The sequence below is a fragment of the Aureobasidium subglaciale genome, assembly GCF_000721755.1.
Source record: "Aureobasidium subglaciale EXF-2481 unplaced genomic scaffold scaffold_4, whole genome shotgun sequence".
Classification (NCBI taxonomy): Eukaryota; Fungi; Ascomycota; class Dothideomycetes; order Dothideales; family Saccotheciaceae; genus Aureobasidium; species Aureobasidium subglaciale.
In genome coordinates, this window is record NW_013566991.1 from 38,915 (window position 1) to 57,532 (window position 18,618).

At 50.7% G+C, this 18,618-nt stretch overlaps 8 protein-coding genes across 8 annotated transcripts; 4 read left to right on the forward strand and 4 right to left on the reverse strand.

The window, feature by feature from the left end:
* Positions 1 to 325: 325 nt before the first annotated feature.
* On the forward strand, positions 326 to 1,530 carry AUEXF2481DRAFT_27004 (uncharacterized protein; the record flags this gene model as incomplete). Its single annotated transcript, XM_013490765.1, has 2 exons — positions 326 to 1,192; positions 1,249 to 1,530. The coding sequence occupies 2 exons, from the start codon at positions 326 to 328 to the stop codon at positions 1,528 to 1,530; spliced, it is 1,149 nt and encodes a 382-aa protein (XP_013346219.1).
* A 621-nt stretch (positions 1,531 to 2,151) lies between these two features.
* On the forward strand, positions 2,152 to 3,438 carry AUEXF2481DRAFT_62981 (uncharacterized protein; the record flags this gene model as incomplete). The annotated part of the gene is made up of 1 exon (XM_013490946.1): positions 2,152 to 3,438. The coding sequence occupies one exon, from the start codon at positions 2,152 to 2,154 to the stop codon at positions 3,436 to 3,438; it is 1,287 nt and encodes a 428-aa protein (XP_013346400.1).
* A 69-nt stretch (positions 3,439 to 3,507) lies between these two features.
* On the reverse strand, positions 3,508 to 4,006 carry AUEXF2481DRAFT_2573 (uncharacterized protein; the record flags this gene model as incomplete). The annotated part of the gene is made up of 2 exons (XM_013490643.1): positions 3,508 to 3,783; positions 3,845 to 4,006. 2 exons carry the CDS (start codon positions 4,004 to 4,006, stop codon positions 3,508 to 3,510), a joined length of 438 nt encoding a protein of 145 aa, XP_013346097.1.
* Positions 4,007 to 5,252: 1,246 nt separating this feature from the next.
* On the reverse strand, positions 5,253 to 7,751 carry AUEXF2481DRAFT_537822 (uncharacterized protein). The gene is made up of 3 exons (XM_013491029.1): positions 7,031 to 7,751; positions 5,836 to 6,969; positions 5,253 to 5,786 (listed from the first exon to the last, which is right to left on the reverse strand). Exons 1-3 carry the CDS (start codon positions 7,460 to 7,462, stop codon positions 5,556 to 5,558), a joined length of 1,797 nt encoding a protein of 598 aa, XP_013346483.1. The 5' UTR covers positions 7,463 to 7,751; the 3' UTR covers positions 5,253 to 5,555.
* A 2,799-nt stretch (positions 7,752 to 10,550) lies between these two features.
* On the reverse strand, positions 10,551 to 13,398 carry AUEXF2481DRAFT_105733 (uncharacterized protein). The gene is made up of 2 exons (XM_013491030.1): positions 13,192 to 13,398; positions 10,551 to 13,132 (listed from the first exon to the last, which is right to left on the reverse strand). The coding sequence occupies exons 1-2, from the start codon at positions 13,299 to 13,301 to the stop codon at positions 10,684 to 10,686; spliced, it is 2,559 nt and encodes an 852-aa protein (XP_013346484.1). The 5' UTR covers positions 13,302 to 13,398; the 3' UTR covers positions 10,551 to 10,683.
* Positions 13,399 to 13,583: 185 nt separating this feature from the next.
* AUEXF2481DRAFT_37172 (uncharacterized protein) lies at positions 13,584 to 15,959 on the forward strand. The gene has a single exon (XM_013490837.1). The coding sequence runs from the start codon at positions 13,720 to 13,722 to the stop codon at positions 15,622 to 15,624; it is 1,905 nt and encodes a 634-aa protein (XP_013346291.1). The 5' UTR covers positions 13,584 to 13,719; the 3' UTR covers positions 15,625 to 15,959.
* Positions 15,945 to 16,624, reverse strand: AUEXF2481DRAFT_37173 (uncharacterized protein). The gene has a single exon (XM_013490838.1). The coding sequence runs from the start codon at positions 16,419 to 16,421 to the stop codon at positions 16,119 to 16,121; it is 303 nt and encodes a 100-aa protein (XP_013346292.1). The 5' UTR covers positions 16,422 to 16,624; the 3' UTR covers positions 15,945 to 16,118.
* On the forward strand, positions 16,073 to 18,600 carry AUEXF2481DRAFT_37174 (uncharacterized protein). Its single transcript, XM_013490839.1, has 5 exons — positions 16,073 to 16,208; positions 16,376 to 16,423; positions 16,618 to 16,899; positions 16,956 to 17,422; positions 17,478 to 18,600. The coding sequence occupies exons 2-5, from the start codon at positions 16,420 to 16,422 to the stop codon at positions 18,114 to 18,116; spliced, it is 1,392 nt and encodes a 463-aa protein (XP_013346293.1). The 5' UTR covers positions 16,073 to 16,208; positions 16,376 to 16,419; the 3' UTR covers positions 18,117 to 18,600.
* The last annotated feature ends 18 nt before the right edge of the window (positions 18,601 to 18,618 follow it).

Consider the following 18,618-nt stretch of genomic DNA (forward strand, 5'->3'; position numbering starts at 1 on the left):
CGACAAACAAGAGACAAAAGGGTGCTGACGGAAGCCCAGTTGGAGGAGCATATGGAAACAGAACCATGGCTGCTCCACCGAGGAGTAATCCATCAAACAACAGGTTAGTCTTGTTGATGCTTTGTACGAGCAAACGGCTTCCAAGCTTGCGTCTGAGGTCAAGCTTCACGTCGCGTTGAGTGCAAGAAGCAGAGTGAGCAGGAGCGGCAAGTCGCACTTATTCAACAGCCACTCAGCGACTATCGCGCAAGCGCGTCTGACAAACAAAGCCCAAATCAAAACCCCCAGTCCTTGTCGTTCTTCAACTTTATCTGCTCTGCCCAAAATGCCTCCCACCCGCTCGACTAGATCAACCAGAGCTGGGACTTCTCGACTGACTGCGCCCAACAGCACTTCAGCCAGCATAAACAGACAAACAAACGACTCCCATCACCTGCGCATCACTGTCAAGGCTCCTCCCAGCAAGTTGCGCCAGGCTATCTCTGGCGACGATCCCGAGTCCGATTACCCTGATGCCGACGACTCCCCTGAACCCCCTGTGAGGACTGCTCGCTCCACCCGCAACCCTCGTACTGTGCTCGACAATGAGTCCGACGAAGACCAGGACGACGACGATGACGAAGAAGACGATGAAGAGGATGCCGATGGAGAAGAAGATGGCATGGACAACACCGACATGATGGACGCTGAGGGCAGCGACGAAGATGCTGACGCTGACGCCGATGATATGGACATGGACTCTCCTCATCCGCCAACCCCAACTATTCGCGTCCTCCCAGCCACTTCCTCCACGAACTCAAAGCCCAAAGTCAATCTTGCTGTTTCGGCACCACCGCGCAAAGGAAATCTCAAGAGTGTCGAAGACAAGGAATTGGACGATGAAGACGACGATGACGACGATGAACTGTCTGATCTGCAATCCGGCGATGAGGATCAACCGGGTGCCGAAGACGACGAGGAAGACCTTGATAGCGAGCTCGAAGGCGAGGACGGCGACGCAACACTGGATTTGACAAAGATGACTCGCCGTCAACGTGCAGTCTACGATGAAGAGCAGGACGAAAGTCTCATGGCTCTCTCTAATGAGGCCCAGAAGAAAAAGCATCTGACGGCAGAGGAGCACGCCATGCGAAGAGCCGAGATGGCAAGACGAAGGAAGAACTTGTCTGAGAAGCGCAATGAGGAAGAAAAGGTTCGTCTCTGCTCCGCCAACATGGTTACCTGCCTCCCACTGACACCATCTTGCAGATGGACACTATCAACAAGCTACTCAAGAAACCCGCCACTAAGCGTCGAACTCGCGCCGAAATCATTGCTGCTCAAAATGCTGCAGAAGGGACACCAATGTACACCGAGGATGGCGAAGAATACTACAATCCCGCGAACCCGCTCTTTGTGCGATACGTCAACAACAAGGATGGAAGCCGTGTCGGCGTGCCCTCAGAATGGCTGGAAGAAGGTCAGCCAGCAGGACAAATGCTAAGCAACGGCTGGAAAGCACCAGTCAAGATGGTTGAAGAAGTACAGTAGGAGATGGCTTTGATCACTCTTGCTAAGGATTGTTATGACCCACCGTTATACTGTATGGGGCTGCGAGAGTGACATCCTCTTATTCTGTCATCGATAACCACAGCCCATAATTACGAGATACGAGCATCCGAGTTCCTTTCGTGCCGCATTGCCTCTACCATCTTCGTGCTCCAAGAGTTTCTTGTCACTCCACACCAAGCTTCAAAGAGCATCTCGCTTTGTCGACTAATGCCACAGCATCAAAAGCTCTAGATCAAGCAATAAACGTATTGCAGCACGTTTCACGATCGACAAGAGACGCAGCGCTTGATCTGCAAGGAAGAGCACGGAAGAGCCGCTTCTGCCGTTTCGCGCGAAGCTCGACTTGGGTTTTTGACAGGCTGCTCCCCGGACTTGCTGATCATCTCCACGGCAGATACATTTCAAAGACGTCATGCGTGCCTGAGTGATGAGGGGAAAATAAAACATTGAATCAACCGACAATAATGCTTTTCCAATTGAGAGTGGCATGACGCTATGTTTTACCGTTGCTGCATGATGTATGTAGGGCATGCTGCCGTCCTTCTATATATTGCGAATGCTCTGCCTCCCACTCTTTGATCTCAACTCCCATCCGCCGTAATGAAGTATCTCAGCACCCTTTCGTTGCTGGTAGCTGGTGCCGTTGCCCAGCAGGTTACTTTCCAAAACTCGTCCTCTACCATCCTTCGGGTTGATAATGGAACCTATGGTCCTGAAATTGAAGAGTACCATTACTACTACGATCAATGGCCGATTGGTCTTGCCATCTCATCGACTGGACGTTTCTTCGTATCCTACACCCGTGGAGACTACGAGTATACTGTAGGGGAGGTGGTTAACAAGACGGCTGAGAAGCCCTACCCATCTCAAGATCTTCAGCTGCCTCTTGACAGCCTGAACATGACATGGAATGGCATCGCATTTGGCAGTGGAAACAGTTCTGCATTCGTATCTGTCCAAGCTCTCTACATCACACCCGAGACCTCTACACGACCAGAGACACTCTGGATCCTGGATACCGGAAGACCTACTGTGCACAATGCGGCTGGAGATCCCAGTATGCCCTACGCCCAACCTGGCGGACCAAAGCTCATGGCCATCTCACTTGCCAACGATACGATTTACAAGACGTACACCTTCCCTAGTACGGTCCACTACCCTGATTCATACCTCAACGATCTTCGCTTCGACTTGAGAGCCAACGTATCCGGTACCTCTGGAGAAGGCATTGCCTACCTCGTCGACAGCAGTAACGAAGGGCGCACGGGATTTATCATGGTGGACCTCGCAACCGGCGATTCATGGCGCAGACTCAACCAGGACCACAGTGTCTTGCGCGTTCCCAACGATGTACCCACCTACTTCGGCAAGCCATTCTACTTCCGCCAACTCGGACAGCCCATTAGTTGGCAACAAGAAGGTCTCGATGGTCTCCAGCTCTCGCCAGATGGAAAGACAGCTTACTATTCTCCCCTCACCTCCAAGAGCCTCTACTCCATTCCATCTGCCAATCTCCGTGAAAGAGACAGCAATCCTTTAGCAGAGATTTGGGCTCACAGTAATGTTTCCTCACACGGCCAGCGTGGTGGAGACGCCAATGGCTTCGAAGGTGACAGCACTGGAAAGATCTTCCAACTCATTCCCGAGCAAAATGCTGTTTACTATTACGATCCTAACGATGGTCAAACACATGGTTTGCTCAGAGATCCTAGGATCTTGTGGCCTGACGGTGCTACTGTTGGCGCAGATGGTTACATCTACATTAACATCAACCAGCTGCCTTACCAGCCTGATTGGAACTTTGGCGTCGATGGCAGAATACATCCTGGAGCTGTGTTGAGGGCTAAGCTCCCTGATGGCGGTACCAAGATCTCTACTCTTTATTAAGAAAAAAAAACATCGATAGCTCAATTGCTTCTATACACAGTAATTACACACCCAAAGCTTTCCACACATCTAATTCGACTGTTTCTCCTTCCACTCATTGATAGCCTTTTCAGCAACTTTCGTACCTTCCATACCAGCAGGCATACCAGCATAAACAGCTGCTTGTAGAATCACTTCTCTGATCTCAACCTCTGAAGCTCCATTATTCAATGCTCCTCTGGTGTGAACAGCCAATTCAGGACCACGGTTCAAAGCACACAACATTGCTATGTTTAACAGACTTCTGGTCTTGAGGTCTAGACCTGGTCGTGTCCAGATGCTTCCCCATGCTGCTTCTGTTGCTAGCTGTGTATTCTTGTGAGCTTTTGGTATGACAAGAGTGGGTAATGGTATGGTGGGATATCACCTCTTGCATAGGACGAGCAAAATCGGAAGTTGCGTTTGCAAGTGCGCGGTCGACGTATTCTTTTCCGGCTACTTTGTTGCGCATTTCTAGACCTGCATCGTAGAGGGTAGAGTGTGCTTCTTTGACCTTGTCGGCATTTTGGTCGGTGTATTGGGATGCCATGATTTCTTGTGTGTGATTTGTAGTGGTTACGAGGAAGATGAAATCAAAGTCGTCTTCAACAATTGACAGGCGTATTGAGAGCAGTGTTGAAAACGACTGCTGAGCACATTGGTGGTAGAGATGATGGCAGTGACGATGGTGTGCGGGGTTCTTGCCGCGGGAAGATGGGAACGACGAAGTCAACTCTCAATCACCCCCGGTCTTGTCCGAGGCATCACTTAATCTTTGCTTGCCGACGACCTTGCTTGAGAGGTTCGATACCAAAAGCTCAACGCTGTCTGCAGGTCATGATGCATAATGAGAGCACCAACATACTGTATACATACAACTCTTACTGTGCACATCTCGGGCTCCTGAAGTGTTTCTCATCCGTTGTCGAAACAAGTACTGTATGAGCGAGTGCTCGTCAATGACAGCTCCTTACCAAGGGGTGACCTCTGCTCCAAGTCAGCCGCGAGGTACCTCCTGCCTTTCTCGACTTCGGTGTGTCCGAGGTCGGAAAATGGGGGTGTTGTCAGAATATCGCATTTGCTGTGCTAACTGAGCTTTAGTCGGCTTTTTAAATGCAAAGCCGATTGATTGGAAGGAGATTGCATTTATTGATGTCTCTTGCCGAAAGAATGGTTGATCCTTCGACATTGGTCGTGAAACGGCAAGAAGCTGGAACGCGTCGAATCTCGGCTAGATCTCTGAATGAATATCTCGAATCACAACAATACCAACCTGAATCCCAACATGCACTCGAGACAACTGCGTATAGCGACCACAATGTCAATCGTTCCGACGTCCATCTGTCTGTCTGATCGCCTACACCACGACGCCTTTGCGTAATTTCTCTATCGCTAGGCAGTCTGTTATTAAGCCTCGAGGATGGAGACTGATGGGTTTTGAACATACTAATTGAATCCTTCGGCACCCGTTTGAGTCCCGGACTATCCGCCATTCAGCTTGCTGCTCTGCAGTGCCTTTTGCTACTTTGATCTAAGCATCTCATACCAAAGATATCTCTATCTTGGTTATATCTATGGTATAACGGCTGCAGCAAAAGCTCAGCTGAACAACGCTGACATGATGAACGAGCTCGCCTGTCGCTAACATCAATTCGGATGCATTGTTAGAGGCTTGCAGATGTATTACCAGCGTAGAGCCGAAAGGAACCCAGACCAAAAATCTGGAAGCTATCGCAAAGGCAGCACGTCTCCATAGCTTCGTCGGTGCAACATGTCCAAGCACATCTACGAACCCAGTTGCCAAGGAGTTGAAGAATCCCTCAGTCCGGAAGATAGACGGCAAGATTGCGACGCGGATGCATGTAATGGCAAGAATCATCTGTTGCCGATACAAGTTGAAACGCTCAAGGTAGCATCGCTGATATGCACAATGACAGTGGTACGAACGACAGACCATCGACAACGACACTTGTCGCGGGTCTAAAACTTTGACTGACCAGGTCGTCACTTGCCCTGATCGGTCGAGCTCAAACGAAACATGATGTGAGCCACTTATCTTGTGGCTTGCCGGCGGAGCGTGTCATTCAAAACATTCAAGATTATTCCATGTACAGCAGAGGCTCTGCTTCAAGCGTTCGACCTTCATCAGGTGTCCATATCTTCCTTCGCCCTCTGATGAGCCTGAGTCCAGATGCGCCGTACGTAGAAGCTTTCCCAAGTGTCAAACGACAGCGCTTCGCGATCGCACGAGACAGCCTCCATCTCTGGCGTCGAAGAGCCCAAAGACACAAGATAACCAGCGTAGCAAACAGCAGCAACCGAATGAGAGTCTTTCATGAGTTAGCATAAAGATAGGGCGATGGTGTCCTGCAAGCTTACCATCGATCTTCCGTTGACACGAACAGCGTCCGAATGCGCCATCACGTTGTGTGCTGTGTCCAAAGCAGCAATCCTGACATATCCAGTGGCTTGATCCAGGGTGAAGGAGGTCTCGAAGCCTTCTCGTCGCAACTCCTGAACAGTCACAAATTCGTCGGCTCTGCCTTCACGCTTCTTGGCTGTCTCTAGACGCCAACCTCTGACCTCTGTTGCACCATTCCAACTCACGTACACCTTGTCTTTTTTGACTTTGATGCTCGGAATTGTGGCAGGTTTTCCTACCCACGCATGCTTGAACACACGGTAGGACTTGACGAGACCGAAATCCACCAGCTCAAACGCGACTTGTGGCGCAAACTGCGCCGTGCAAAGTACCTGACCAGCGCGTGTGTACTCAACGAAGGCAGGCGAGTTGCCAAAACCGACTAGGACATTCCCACTTGCCGGAATCACTTGCACTGAGCCTTGCGACACACTAAGGATCTTGTCTGGGTGCACGTACTTCTGCTCGAGACTTGCGCTCATGTTCTGGAGGTTGAGATGTACAATCATGCCCTTGCTGTACATCGATGGGCTATGCAATACACTGTTGGCATGGTTGTCGTATAAAGAGATCGTGTTGTTGCCCTGCCATGTGACGTGGTGCTGCCATGAGAAGTCGAGAGCTTTGTCGAGATCCGTGAAGCTGTTCTTCTTACCGCCGAGCTGCCAGAGTACCTCACCTGTCTCGCCGCTGACACACACAATGGCATGCATGTAGCGCGCCGAAATGATGTAGTCGCCAGAATCGATCTTGTCCACGGCATTGATGTGAAAGAAATCGAAAGCATCTTTTTTGGATGTGCCATATCCATCTTTGGCGTTTGGGCTGCTGAATACATCTTTCATATTGATGTGGTCGGTGGCGCGCCATTCAAAGATGAGCTTCCCCGTTTCGATGTCTATTTCCTGGAAAAGGCCATCATGTATCCAGCAGCTTTTGCCAAGACCGAGTTCGGTGCAGTCGACCTGCCGTTTGTGATAGATAGGTATAATCGCAGTGCCTTGCGGAGTGATACGGAGCTCGTGCGAGTCTCCTTTGAGACCTTGGCCATGAGGATAAATGCGATAAGCGACATTGTAGGACGAATCAAGCTGAGAACGGAGCGTCAGTATATGGGCCGTTGCGCGACTGGGAATAAGGTCGGAATTTCACCATGACATAAGAGATCCGCGGCTCCTTGACCTTGGCAAAACCTTCGCTCTGCTTGGCCTTCCTAACTACACTCTTCGACTTGACGCGCTTCGACCAGAATGTCAAATAGTCCTTCCCCTTGTACTTCTGTACGTTGAGGTTCATCGATTGGGTAAATTCCGTGTTGTCCATCCAGATCAGTCCCCCTTTCGCGTCAAGGATTGCCGGGCCTCGAGCTGCGCCGGAGACCCAGGGACCTCTCGGTGTAATAAACAAACTGCTATAGTCGCAACGAGAGTCCCATCGTGTTATCTTCGGGGCGGGAGCCTCAAAGTCGACTGTGTGGAAGCGCCGACGAGGGTACAGTCCCTGGAACCCGACATCGTAAGAATTGAAGGCAAAAGCTGCGACGGAAGATGCATAGACTACAAGCAGGACGAAAAATTTGATCATTATGGTCAGAAGTCTGCTCGAAAGTGACACCGAGAGCTTTCTTGCCAGGGGTACTTGTTTATCTATCAATTGTCACAAATCTGAGGATTGGGACGGGACGTGGCTAATTGTCTCGGCAGAACCTTGAGACTCCTGGTAGCCCTAGCCATCTGAGTAAGCTTCATCTCGCTGTAATTGCGAGTTTGCATGGTCCGGAAAGATTTAGTCGCATAGTCCCGGATATAGGGCGGACTGCAATGGCTGTTCCGCGGCGATCCGAACCGGCACCGGTCAGTGTTCTGTCCCGAGGCATCTATCGTTTGAATGGCGTGGTGGAGGATAGGCTATCGCCACTTAATGAAGTACGTGACACCGCACCCAAGCAGGCAATCATAATCCTAAGACACGACTTGACTGTAAGCGTTGATCGAAAGAAGCCGATATGCAGTTCACACTGATAACGCATCCACCTTTTTAAGTAGTCGTGACTTCCTGTCAATGTGCCTGAACACTCACACTTGTGTGCCGGGACTCTACGCATTAGCGCGTCCTTGTCAAGGAAGTCACATCCAGGCAGGCAGCTTCTTTTGGTAGACGTTTCAAGCTCTCGCCATACGTCTTGCTACAATTCGCGAATGATGCTGCATGCACAACGCTTGTAACACAATCGCAGCTCTCATAACCATAAAAGAGCCCACATGCTCTTTGAACCCGTCATGGTCATCAACCACGGAAAGAGCGACTCTCTTCCTGACTTCCATTTTCCCGAGTAATTCCATAAACCGTATATCGCCTTCAGATCGCAGCATGAATAGCCAGTTGATCATACTATCAGGCTCAGAAGCCAGGATCTCTAGACGCAATTTTTTGAGTCGTGTTTCGTCGGAGTTGTCACTCTCATCAGCCTCATGTTGCATGCGATCAGCCACGCGAATGGCTAGTCTTTTTGCACACGTTATGCGTGCAGTTCTATAGCCGGATTCGTCTTGATTGTTGACTGTGGAAGCTATGGCGAGTAGCTCGTGTATTAGTGTGAAGTGGATGTTTGGGACAAGATTCCATGCTGTCAAGAGCCACGTTCCCATCTCATGGTCGTAAAGTGGTAGCAGACTTGACGCATCCACTGCAGGAAACAGAACAGGTGATGGCTTTTCTTTTGGTGATGTAGCAAATGACTTTTCCGGCATTGTGTCAGAGAAGAGCAGAGGGTGTACTGATCGCGGTGTTTCTGGTATGCCTGGAACAACGCTATCGCAGACAACACTGCTGGGTGTGGATACGTGACATGAGGGTTCAAGAATACGTTCCGGTCGTTCCTCTGCCTGTGGTTGTGGCAGTGTCGTTGGGTGCGCATATGCTGGAGGTGCTGGTGTGCTATATCCATCGTACGCTGGTGGAGCGCGATGTTCGTCCGTTGGTGGGGAGCATGCTTTTCTCTTCCGTGGTTGCGCATCTTGATGTCCAGCGCCAGCGCGCCAACCTTGGATCTCCCACAAGGCGAAGCCACCATCCCATCCGCCTCTATACATGCTCTTGAGATCAAGATTGGGTGTAAAATATGCTACGTTTCGAATCATGACTTGATCGTATATACGTTGGAGGCCGACTTGAGTGTACGAGCTAAAGTTTAGATACAGGTCGAACTGCTTGGCCTCTGATAAAGACTTGAGGCCATCAAGCAACGCCAGCGGAGTGCCGCGCATCGGACCAGAGTAGGGGCGTGTGGACATGACAGCGCCGGATCTGCGCTTGTGTCCTAGCGAGAATGATACGTGCAAGATACGTGTCGACTTGGCTGAGACGTCATCGGCGGGTCGCTCGAAGAGAGCTTCAGGTATAGAATCGAGCGATATGGGATGAAAATCTTGCATTGCACTAGATAGGCGCAAGTCTTCTGCAGGCATGAGAAGGAAGAAGCTGCGCGGGCGAGCCTTGGACTTTGATCGCGACTTGACAGACATTGTCAAGACAGCCACCATCTCGTTGTTGTCGTGGTTAACAGCAAGCCAAAATCGTAGCGAGATATCGTTGCCGTGTACACGTGAGGGGCCTCCGAGATGGCGTGTGTTCAAAGACTCTTTCTCCTCCGCCACCTCGTTCCATGTAGCGCCAACCTGATGACCACCAATGATCCATTCAAATCTCGTGTTTGGTGCAAGCGTAACATCGCCAGTATCGCTATCGAGCTTTAGTGTGCCATCCGCGCAAGACATGTCGGCGGGTTCTACTCGGTCAGTACAGCCTACCGTAGCCCTGTGCTTACAAGCAGCGCAGTTCCCACCCACCCAGGCTTTGGCGTTTCTGACAACTGCAGAGCAGCCTTGACTCTATGTTGACAAGTGTATGTATGAGCCACGGTGGAGGTGTATCCAGAAAGACACAGTCACACAAGGTCGCAGTCTGCAATTCGCGCTGCCAAAGGCTCAGTCACGCAATCTATGTTGGGATAGAGCCGGAGACAGCGAAAAGAGAAGAGTAGCTTCCCAGGGATAGAGTCGAGCTAGGCGTACTCCAATCTGGCATCGAGAGGGACGAGGGGAGATGAAATGCGCGGGCGGATTTGTGGTCGCTGAGTTGTTGTTGCGCTGAGATGGCGCGTGAGGTTCGTGTGTATCACGTGTCTTTTGTGTCCATGCACAATCTGAGCATCACGACTTGTGCATTGCGCCGGTCATGGTATATCAACACCAGATCAATACTGACGTGTTCCAGAACTTGAATTAGACTTGTGTAAGCCTGGTCTCCTCATGTATTCGTGTCTGAGATATTAACCAAGTAAAACTATGGCATGTTCGGTCGGAACGGAGAGCGCAGCAGTTGCTCTATCGAAAGAACCTCAGATATCGAATCTCTCATGTCCAAACCCTTTCGACCGTCCCTCAACCAGGTTAAGTACAGACACCAGAGCGCTCTCAGCGTGAAGATTTGGGTGCTGATATATTGTAATAGAAACGATCAGATGTGGCATATGATAATGTGGTCATAACTGATTGGACACCGAAAGCGCAGGGTTTTACCAACGACAAGCCAGCTTGGTGAGTACACGTGAAAGGTCTGGCATGGACTCAAATTCAAAAGTGTTATTTGCATGCACCAATGCGATCAAAATACATGGGACCAATTGGTTATCCTTGAACGGGTCTTTAATTACTTCTTACTATGCGCGATGCCACGCTGGGTATTATAATAGTCACTTATAGGATCCTGATTGACTCCATGTACTCCACACCACTTTTCAACCTTTAGCTGAATTGGTCGCCGTGGTCACCATACTGCTTGCATCTGTTATTGTTGACCTTCCTCATCCTTGTCTGACGACGAATATCTTTTGCTTCTTCCTCACGCGCCAGACGATGATTTCTCTTTCTCTCCCAAACTGCACGGATCGTGCGCCTGGTTTGGTCCTTCCCCTCTTCAAAGTTCGCACGAGCCAGCGATACGACTTTGTCAATCTCCTCGGTTGTGTAGACAAAGTTCCATGTACTCATGAAGTCGGATGTCTGCGGATCGACACCTGGCACTTTGTCGTTTTTCAGGAAGGGGAAGTAGATGACAGCAATACCAGCATCTGGCCTCATGACTTCCCAATCTTCCTCGACCTTTTTCGACATAGGCGGTTCGGTGTCACTTTCACGCTCTTCGGTCGTGCCTACCCAGACAGTACAGTAGCCCAAGTCACTCGGTTTGGCGGGAACCTTTTCACCCTTCATGACTGCGTCGGAGTCGTTGACGTGTTGTGCATGTTCAATCCTGTCCGTGGCTTCCTTTTCAGTAGTGGCCTGAGCTTGCTCAAGTTCTTTCAGTGTCTGCTCCTCGGTGAGTTCCTCAGTAGGCCAGCCAGCTCCAAGAGGCCATCCTTTAATACCACGTTGTTTGACGTACCCATCCGTCACTTTGATCCAGTTATCTTGTCTGACATCGGCAGAGGCATCGAAAGCTATCAGTACATCGATATCTCTACCCGGACGTAGAAGAGGGTATATAGGAAGGTTGTTGCTCATGCCGGCGTCCATGAGCTGCAGAGTCGTCACACCATGAACGCTCTGTGGACATGATTGGGGTAGTAGATTCTCCATGTTTGCAGCAAAGTTCGGAATGGAGGCAGGTTCGAAAGGATGGACTTTGGTAAGATCGTCATCTTTCTCGGCGATCAATTGATCGATACCACTGAATCCAGCAAGACTGCGAACGATAGGGCGTACCTCCTTGTAGTAATGGGACAGCGTGGCACAGAATGCACTTCCCCAGATGCCCATCAGCAAAGGAACACGAAGCTCAGGCAGAGCGAGACCATTATCTCTATAGACACTGTAGCCACCATCGAATTTGCGACCAATCGCCCAAGTCGGGATTCCGGCTCCAAACTCCTCACAGAAGAATTCGTAAGGTGTCCACTCAAACCACTGGAACCATGACTCTGCGCGCGCGATCGCCTTTGAGGTTTCGTCCTGAAGATTCATGGCACGGTCCTGTGTTTGTGCTACCTCGGGTATCTCATGGCGGACTGCGGTATAGATGGGTAGAGGATATGCGCCAGTATCCGTGTGTTGTCGTTGGTTAGAAATCTTGAAGTCGTGATCCGAAATACCCAATTCGCCCTTAGGAACTAGTAAACGTGCTCCTAGAAGCAGTCCGTACACATCCACGAGACCAAAATCAGCATCGGGTACACCTTTCATCTTCTCCACTATTCCACTGAGAAGATACTTGCTGGTAGGTGCACTACTGAGCAACGAGAGAGCTGCTGGAGGATAGGCGATATGAACGTCGAGGCGGCTTTTCAGATGATTGATCATGCGACCGTGGCTCTGCTGACCAACAGATGAGTAGAACAAGGTTTGCAGCCAGCAGGAACCACTGACTCCTGCTGTGTATGTGACGCAATCAAACAGTCCAGCTTCTTGTGCCGAGAGATACGAGGAAGTGCCGGCGACGAGGGCGCGAAGACCACCACCAGACCCACACATTGCAATAGTCGGTACATCGGCTGGGTGTATATCTGCCTCCGGTATATCAAGATATCTGGCTAGCGCAGCAGTCGTGTGGCGTTTTCTCTTTTTGAGAAAATCGCGCTCTTCTTTGCAGATCTCGTCCGATACTCGAACTCGAGCATCCCAAATAATCTCTGGATTAATCTCAGGGTCGTTTGCTTCGTGCCAAATTTCTTCTGCTAGGGAGCCGGGGGCCATGGACAGTTCACTCTGCAGTTTTGAGATATAACCGGGTAAGACTTTGACCCATTTCGGCACAATCGTGCCAGCGATTTTCTCTCCGATCTTGGAGATTTCAAAGTTGACGATACTGTCTTTGGCAGTTTCGAAGCTTCCAACCATGGTATGCCATGCTGATACATCAGAGGCTTCTAGTGTTTCATTGATGTCGGATGCTGTGTGACCTTTAGTCTGAGATGGAGGTGCCTGTTGACCCGGTCGAGATTGGTTGACATCGTTTCCGGTGGTTATCCCCTGAGACTCTTCGTTCTGAGGCTGGCTACTTGGTTGTTGGACAATCACGGGCCATGAGAACCAACCCTCAGAATCATCCGATCCTTTTGAACTGTCGGCTTGGAGAAATTGAGGAGGATAATTGAGATAGACAGTGCCCGCAAAGACTACAGCACCAGCAACTCCTCGAGTTGTGATCCTTCGTAGACTTACGGAGCTTGGCGAGGCTTGGTGAAGTTGCCGGCGACTGGGCTGTGGTTTAGCATGACTTCTTGATGAAGTGGCTCCGTGACTTAGAAAACTCACCAGGCCCCACGGGACTTCACGTTGAGACGGAAAGCGTTTGATCTGAGCATTGGTGAGATAGGCGAATTTGCATTGTGGATGTGATTAACGATGGAGTTCCAGAAAGGCATGTAGATACACAGAAAGAAAGATGGTAGAGAATGGACAAGATGAGACAGCACTGCCACAATGAGGCTTAATTATCAGAATCTTGGAATCTCAGAGATGGCTCGTCATGGCTACGATATGCATTTTCAGGAACAGGAACACGCATCTGCATCACGCGATTCGTCCCGCAGCGCACGGCCGCTGGCTTGGTGAAGTGCCACGTGCGCTCTCTCCACGATCGCGACTCAGAACAGACTCCATGTCTTGGCCATAGCTACGCGTTCCATGTCGTGTTGTTGCCAACAGCTCCACAGACAGGGAGGATCTTCATAGCTGTTACGCCTTGGACAAACATCGCGTCCACGCCGGTCCGTGGTACTCCAGAATGTATTGACATCGACCCTATCCAATACCAGGCTTTAGTGAATTCGCGACTCCAACATGGCAGGGCCCAAGCGAGCTGCTGCATTCGCAGAAGAGAGCGCTGAGGTCGAGGTGCTTTATGCCAACCTGAGCAAGATGAAGAGCTTGACCAAGAAGATACAATCCTCTATGAGTAGGCTGGAGACCAGTGGAAAGACGGTGGAAGAGGCTATCGGGCCCATATATGGAAACACGCAACGACTTCAGACAACCAATGCGAACATCGACCGCGTAATTATGGCAATCGACAGAATTCGCGAGCCCCTAGACATGCGCAATCGAGAGGAACAGGTTCTACGCTCGAATCCGCAGACGATTGGATTGAACGAGTACATTGCATCCATCGATCGCACCCGCCAGGCTCTCGGTGATCTGAAGCAATCGAACCTCCGCTCGAACCAGCAAGCCATCTCTGAACTCAACGGCCTACTAGGCGTGGGCAGTCGACAGCTCGAAGACGTGTTCCAAAACACTCTACGCGACGGAGTAGCACCAGTTGAACCTCTCCACTTCATCACCAAGAACATCGACTTCCCTCGTATCTCCTCCAACAAGACCACTCACCTACGAACTATAAACGCACATGCGTCCTCAACACCCTCAGAAGCTGCTCAAAGCGATCCGAGAGGCACATCAACGGCTAAAATATATGCCGAAGTACGAGGCCAATATATTACATCTAGTCTGCAGAACATGGCCGCTGCTTGTCTGGCGACTGCTCGAAAGCAGAACCCAAGTACTGCTACAGTCTACAAGCGAGGTGACAACGCCATTGGCATGTATGCTGCAGGTATCAAGGGCATGTTCATCGCTGAGTACGACAATATATGCCCCGTGTTCGATCGTGAAGAATGGGGTCAGGTTTTGTCCATGACTTGTCAAGGTGCTCTCAAGGCATTCGCCGTTACCCTGCGGGACCTCGATCGCCACATCAAGGACAATATTACAAGTGATTGTTTCCTAGCCTACGAGATCATCGAAGTTGTGTCTAACACGGCGATGGAGATTGAGAGCAAGACAGGAGAAATGAAGGTCGAGGTAGCTGATGCTTTGAAGCCTATAAGAGAAACTGCAAAGTCATCTCTCTCCGCCCTTCTGACGGATGTGAGGAATCGGGTGCAGCAGATGACGCAGCTGCCAGCCGATGGCGCGGCGATACCGTTGACGTCCGAGATGATGACCCGTCTGCAGACAATGACCGGTTTCCTAATACCGTTGTCATCAATACTGACCTCCCTTGGAAAAGGCGGATGGTCTGCCCCAGGACCTGCATCTTCGAGCACCTCTATACCTACCCTCAAGTCATTCGACGTTGGTGCGGATGGTCGCAAACTCTTTGCAGATTACGCCTCAGACACCATACACACTCTCCTGTCTAATCTGGAGGCCCGCTCTCAAGCTCTGCAAAGAGGCAAAGGCGTTCAAGGCGTCTTCTTGGCAAACAACGTTGCCATCATTGAGCGTATGATCCGCAGCTCAGAGTTGGGTCCGCTACTGGAGCCCGCACAACCGAAGATAGAAGCCTGGCGTGTCAAGGCGACTAAGCATTACATGACAACGTGGAATGAGGTATCTGCTTATCTGCTTGACGTGCAATACACCAACCGTGGCCCACGTCCTCCAAGTACAGGAACGGCTGTCGACTCGGCAGCTTTTGTCAAAGCACTCTCTTCAAAAGAGAAGGATACAATGAAGGAGAAATTCCGCAGCTTCAATGCATCGTTTGATGAAATGGTGGCCAAACACAAGACTTACAAGATGGAGAAAGAGGTCAAGACCTCGCTTGCGAGAGATGTGCAAAGGTTTATTGAGCCACTCTACAGTCGTCATTGGGACAGATACCATGAGATTGACAAGGGTAGGGGCAAGTATGTCAAGTATGACAAAACGCAGCTCAATGCAGTGCTCACGAACCTGGGGTAAGAGGTGTTATTAATTGGGGATATGAGTTTAGCGTGGCGTCGGGAGCGTTTTTGGTACCCAGGTGAGCAAGACACAGGTACAAGCAGGGATGCACAATTGCGAAGAGAGCGCGATTTGCTTAGATGTAAGATAAGCTCGAGATGCGTCCGGCATGGTCGTCCTGGCTGCCCACGCCGGCATGACGCCTTGCCGGATCGGGGTACTAGATGGACTTGGTGGTTTAGACTGCTGCCGTGCCTATTATTGAAAAAGTGCGAGGTCGCCTCTTTGTTCTATAGCTGCCTTTCAACATATCAAGATCAGTAAAAGAGCAAAGGATGCTGCATTCGAAGAGACTTGACTTGTAGGTAGTGAGGAGAGGGCGTCGGATCTGCGGTTGCTTCTCCATGATCCTTAGGACCGCACGTCCCACAGACCCCTTTCCGCGGCGGTTTGGCTGCGTGTAGGTTGGCTGTCCCTTTCCACGCAAACCGCATCTCTCCACAATTCGACCTTCATCTTGTAGCGTTGATACCTCCGTGACTCTCACCCTTGTCTATCGCTTCTCGGATCGCTTCTGGCATATCATCAACAACAATCGAACGGTACGTAGAATTGTTGAAATGGGACATATGGACGCGAGTGCGACCAGCAGGCGGGCTGGCGACTCGTGTCGGGCAAGCACCATCATGGACGCTCTTGCCGCCGCAAACTTGCTCAGCACCAACGAAGGTTTTCGAGTGCATGTTGCTGACACGTGCTCTTTTAACAGCAGAAGGAACGTCCATCTCCGTAGTACCTCGAACTCCACCCGCCATGGGTAAGCCAGCTCTCCCCAACCACCATCCCCCATTGCCTCTTGCATCGCGAACAGCATCGTTTCCCGTTTCTCCGCCATGAGTGTCACCGATGAAGCCGCATCGCCTGCTCACGCAGAGGCTGCGAATGCCGACTCATCTGTCAATGTCAACAAGTCGTCCATGAATGATGCTGATGCAAAGCTCGCCGAAACAGCTTCCAACGGCGTCTCTCCTACTCCCCCTCCGGTCCGCGCATCGCCAGCTCCGCCCCAGATCCCTTCTGATACCACTCCCACCTCCCCACTGATGGGACCTCCATCGCCCGCTATTCAGACTGTCTCTCACAGAGACCCCAAGGCTGCCGCCGCTGCTGCAAGCGACATGAAGAATATCGTGCGCAGGAAGTTGACTGGTTTTGTTGGTTTTGCCAACCTGCCAAACCAATGGCACCGCAAGAGTGTCAGAAAGGGCTTCAGCTTCAACGTCATGGTTGTCGGTATGTCCCATCCTCAATCTCAATACATACATGCGCGCCTTCTGACCCAAACACAGGTGAATCCGGTCTTGGAAAGTCGACTTTAGTCAACACTCTTTTCAACACCTCTCTCTACCCTCCCAAGGAGCAGAAACAACCCAGCCTGGACTTCGCCCCTACCACCGTCGCCATCCAGTCCATCAGCGCAGACATTGAGGAGAACGGCGTCCGTCTGAGACTGAATGTCATCGATACCCCCGGCTTCGGTGACTTTGTCAACAACAACGAGTCGTGGCGTCCTATTGTCGAGAACATCGAGCAGCGCTTCGATGCATACCTCGACGCCGAGAACAAAGTCAACCGTATGAATATTGTCGACAACCGCATCCACGCCTGTGTCTACTTCATTCAGCCCACCGGTCACTCGCTCAAGCCTCTTGACATTGAGGTCATGCGTAGACTGCACACCAAGGTCAACCTCATTCCTGTTATCGCAAAGGCCGACACTCTCACAGACGAGGAGGTCCTCTCCTTCAAGGCAAGAGTAAGTATCATGATATCTTCATCTCTCGCGAGTCATGTTCTAACATAAAGACTAGATTCTCTCAGACATCAAGCACCAGGGCATTCAGATTTTCGAGGGCCCTCGCTACGAGCTGGACGACGAAGAGACAATTGCCGAGAACCAGGAGATCATGTCAAAGGTTCCCTTCGCCGTGGTTGGAGCCAACGCTGAGGTCAGCACGCCCGAAGGCCGCAAAGTGCGCGGACGCAAGTACCCCTGGGGCATCATTGAAGTGGACAACGAGGACCACTGCGACTTTGCCAAGCTTCGCCAAATGCTCATCCGAACACACATGGAGGAGCTCAAGGAACATACCAACAACACGCTCTACGAGAACTACCGTTCCGACAAGCTCGAGTCAATGGGCATGCAGCAAGATCCCTCGGTGTTCAAGGAAATCAACCCTGCAGCCAAGCAGGAGGAAGAGCGCTCGCTGCACGAGCAGAAACTGGAGAAGATGGAGCGCGAGATGAAGATGGTCTTCCAGCAAAAGGTACAAGAAAAGGAGCAGAAACTCAAGCAGAGCGAGGAGGAGCTGTACGCCCGTCATCGTGAGATGAGAGAACAGCTGGACAAGCAGAAGAACGAGCTCGAGGAGAAGAAGGGACGCATCGAGACAGGCCGACCAGTCGAAGAGAAGGGCAAGAGAAAGGGCTTCTCGATCCGCGGCTAAGTTTGATGCCTTCTACAGTCGAGGATGCGTAAGAAGTCGAGACTACTATCGTGGTCAACCTATATCATCATCGTTGCGCTGTCGCTGAGCAGCACGGCAAAGGTGGGCAGGACTGCCTTTGCCCAAGTTGGGTTCAAAGTTGTGATACCTCAGCGCTTTTGTTTTGTTTCCGTTGCGTTTTCATCCATGTCAATTTACTTAATTGCTTCCAGTATGTACCGTTAGTCAACAAAAAGCGAGAAAAGGACAAACAGCATGATTATTCTTGCAATTGACAGTTGTCAGTCCCCCGACATTACGTGAGGCACTTTTATGAATGCTCAGCGTGGACAAGACATATAGGTAGCCAAGGGCACGAGATCATCTGTTGGGAATGCCAATGTGGTTTATACATCTGTGGTTGTACATCGTACTATTATATGCCACATCTGGTTTGTCTACTATTGTGTGTGAGAAGGATGAGAAACAGACAAAGGTTGCAATATGTCAATCACTTCTCGAT

What these genes read in the sequence shown, in the direction of transcription:
- AUEXF2481DRAFT_537822 (XM_013491029.1), bottom strand. Translation starts at nt 7,462, where the DNA reads ATGATCAAATTTTTCGTCCTGCTTGTAGTCTATGCATCTTCCGTCGCA. An exon ending in CGCGGATCTCTTATGTCATG is followed by an intron (nt 6,970 to 7,030) that starts GTGAAATTCCGA and finishes CTCCGTTCTCAG; the next exon opens with CTTGATTCGTCCTACAATGT. An exon ending in GTGTCAACGGAAGATCGATG is followed by an intron (nt 5,787 to 5,835) that starts GTAAGCTTGCAG and finishes AACTCATGAAAG; the next exon opens with ACTCTCATTCGGTTGCTGCT.
- AUEXF2481DRAFT_105733 (XM_013491030.1), bottom strand. Translation starts at nt 13,301, where the DNA reads ATGCCTTTCTGGAACTCCATCGTTAATCACATCCACAATGCAAATTCG. An exon ending in GTGAAGTCCCGTGGGGCCTG is followed by an intron (nt 13,133 to 13,191) that starts GTGAGTTTTCTA and finishes ACCACAGCCCAG; the next exon opens with TCGCCGGCAACTTCACCAAG.
- AUEXF2481DRAFT_37172 (XM_013490837.1), top strand. Translation starts at nt 13,720, where the DNA reads ATGGCAGGGCCCAAGCGAGCTGCTGCATTCGCAGAAGAGAGCGCTGAG.
- AUEXF2481DRAFT_37174 (XM_013490839.1), top strand. An exon ending in CTTCAACGTCATGGTTGTCG is followed by an intron (nt 16,900 to 16,955) that starts GTATGTCCCATC and finishes ACCCAAACACAG; the next exon opens with GTGAATCCGGTCTTGGAAAG. An exon ending in TCCTCTCCTTCAAGGCAAGA is followed by an intron (nt 17,423 to 17,477) that starts GTAAGTATCATG and finishes CATAAAGACTAG; the next exon opens with ATTCTCTCAGACATCAAGCA.
- AUEXF2481DRAFT_37173 (XM_013490838.1), bottom strand. Translation starts at nt 16,421, where the DNA reads ATGGCGGGTGGAGTTCGAGGTACTACGGAGATGGACGTTCCTTCTGCT.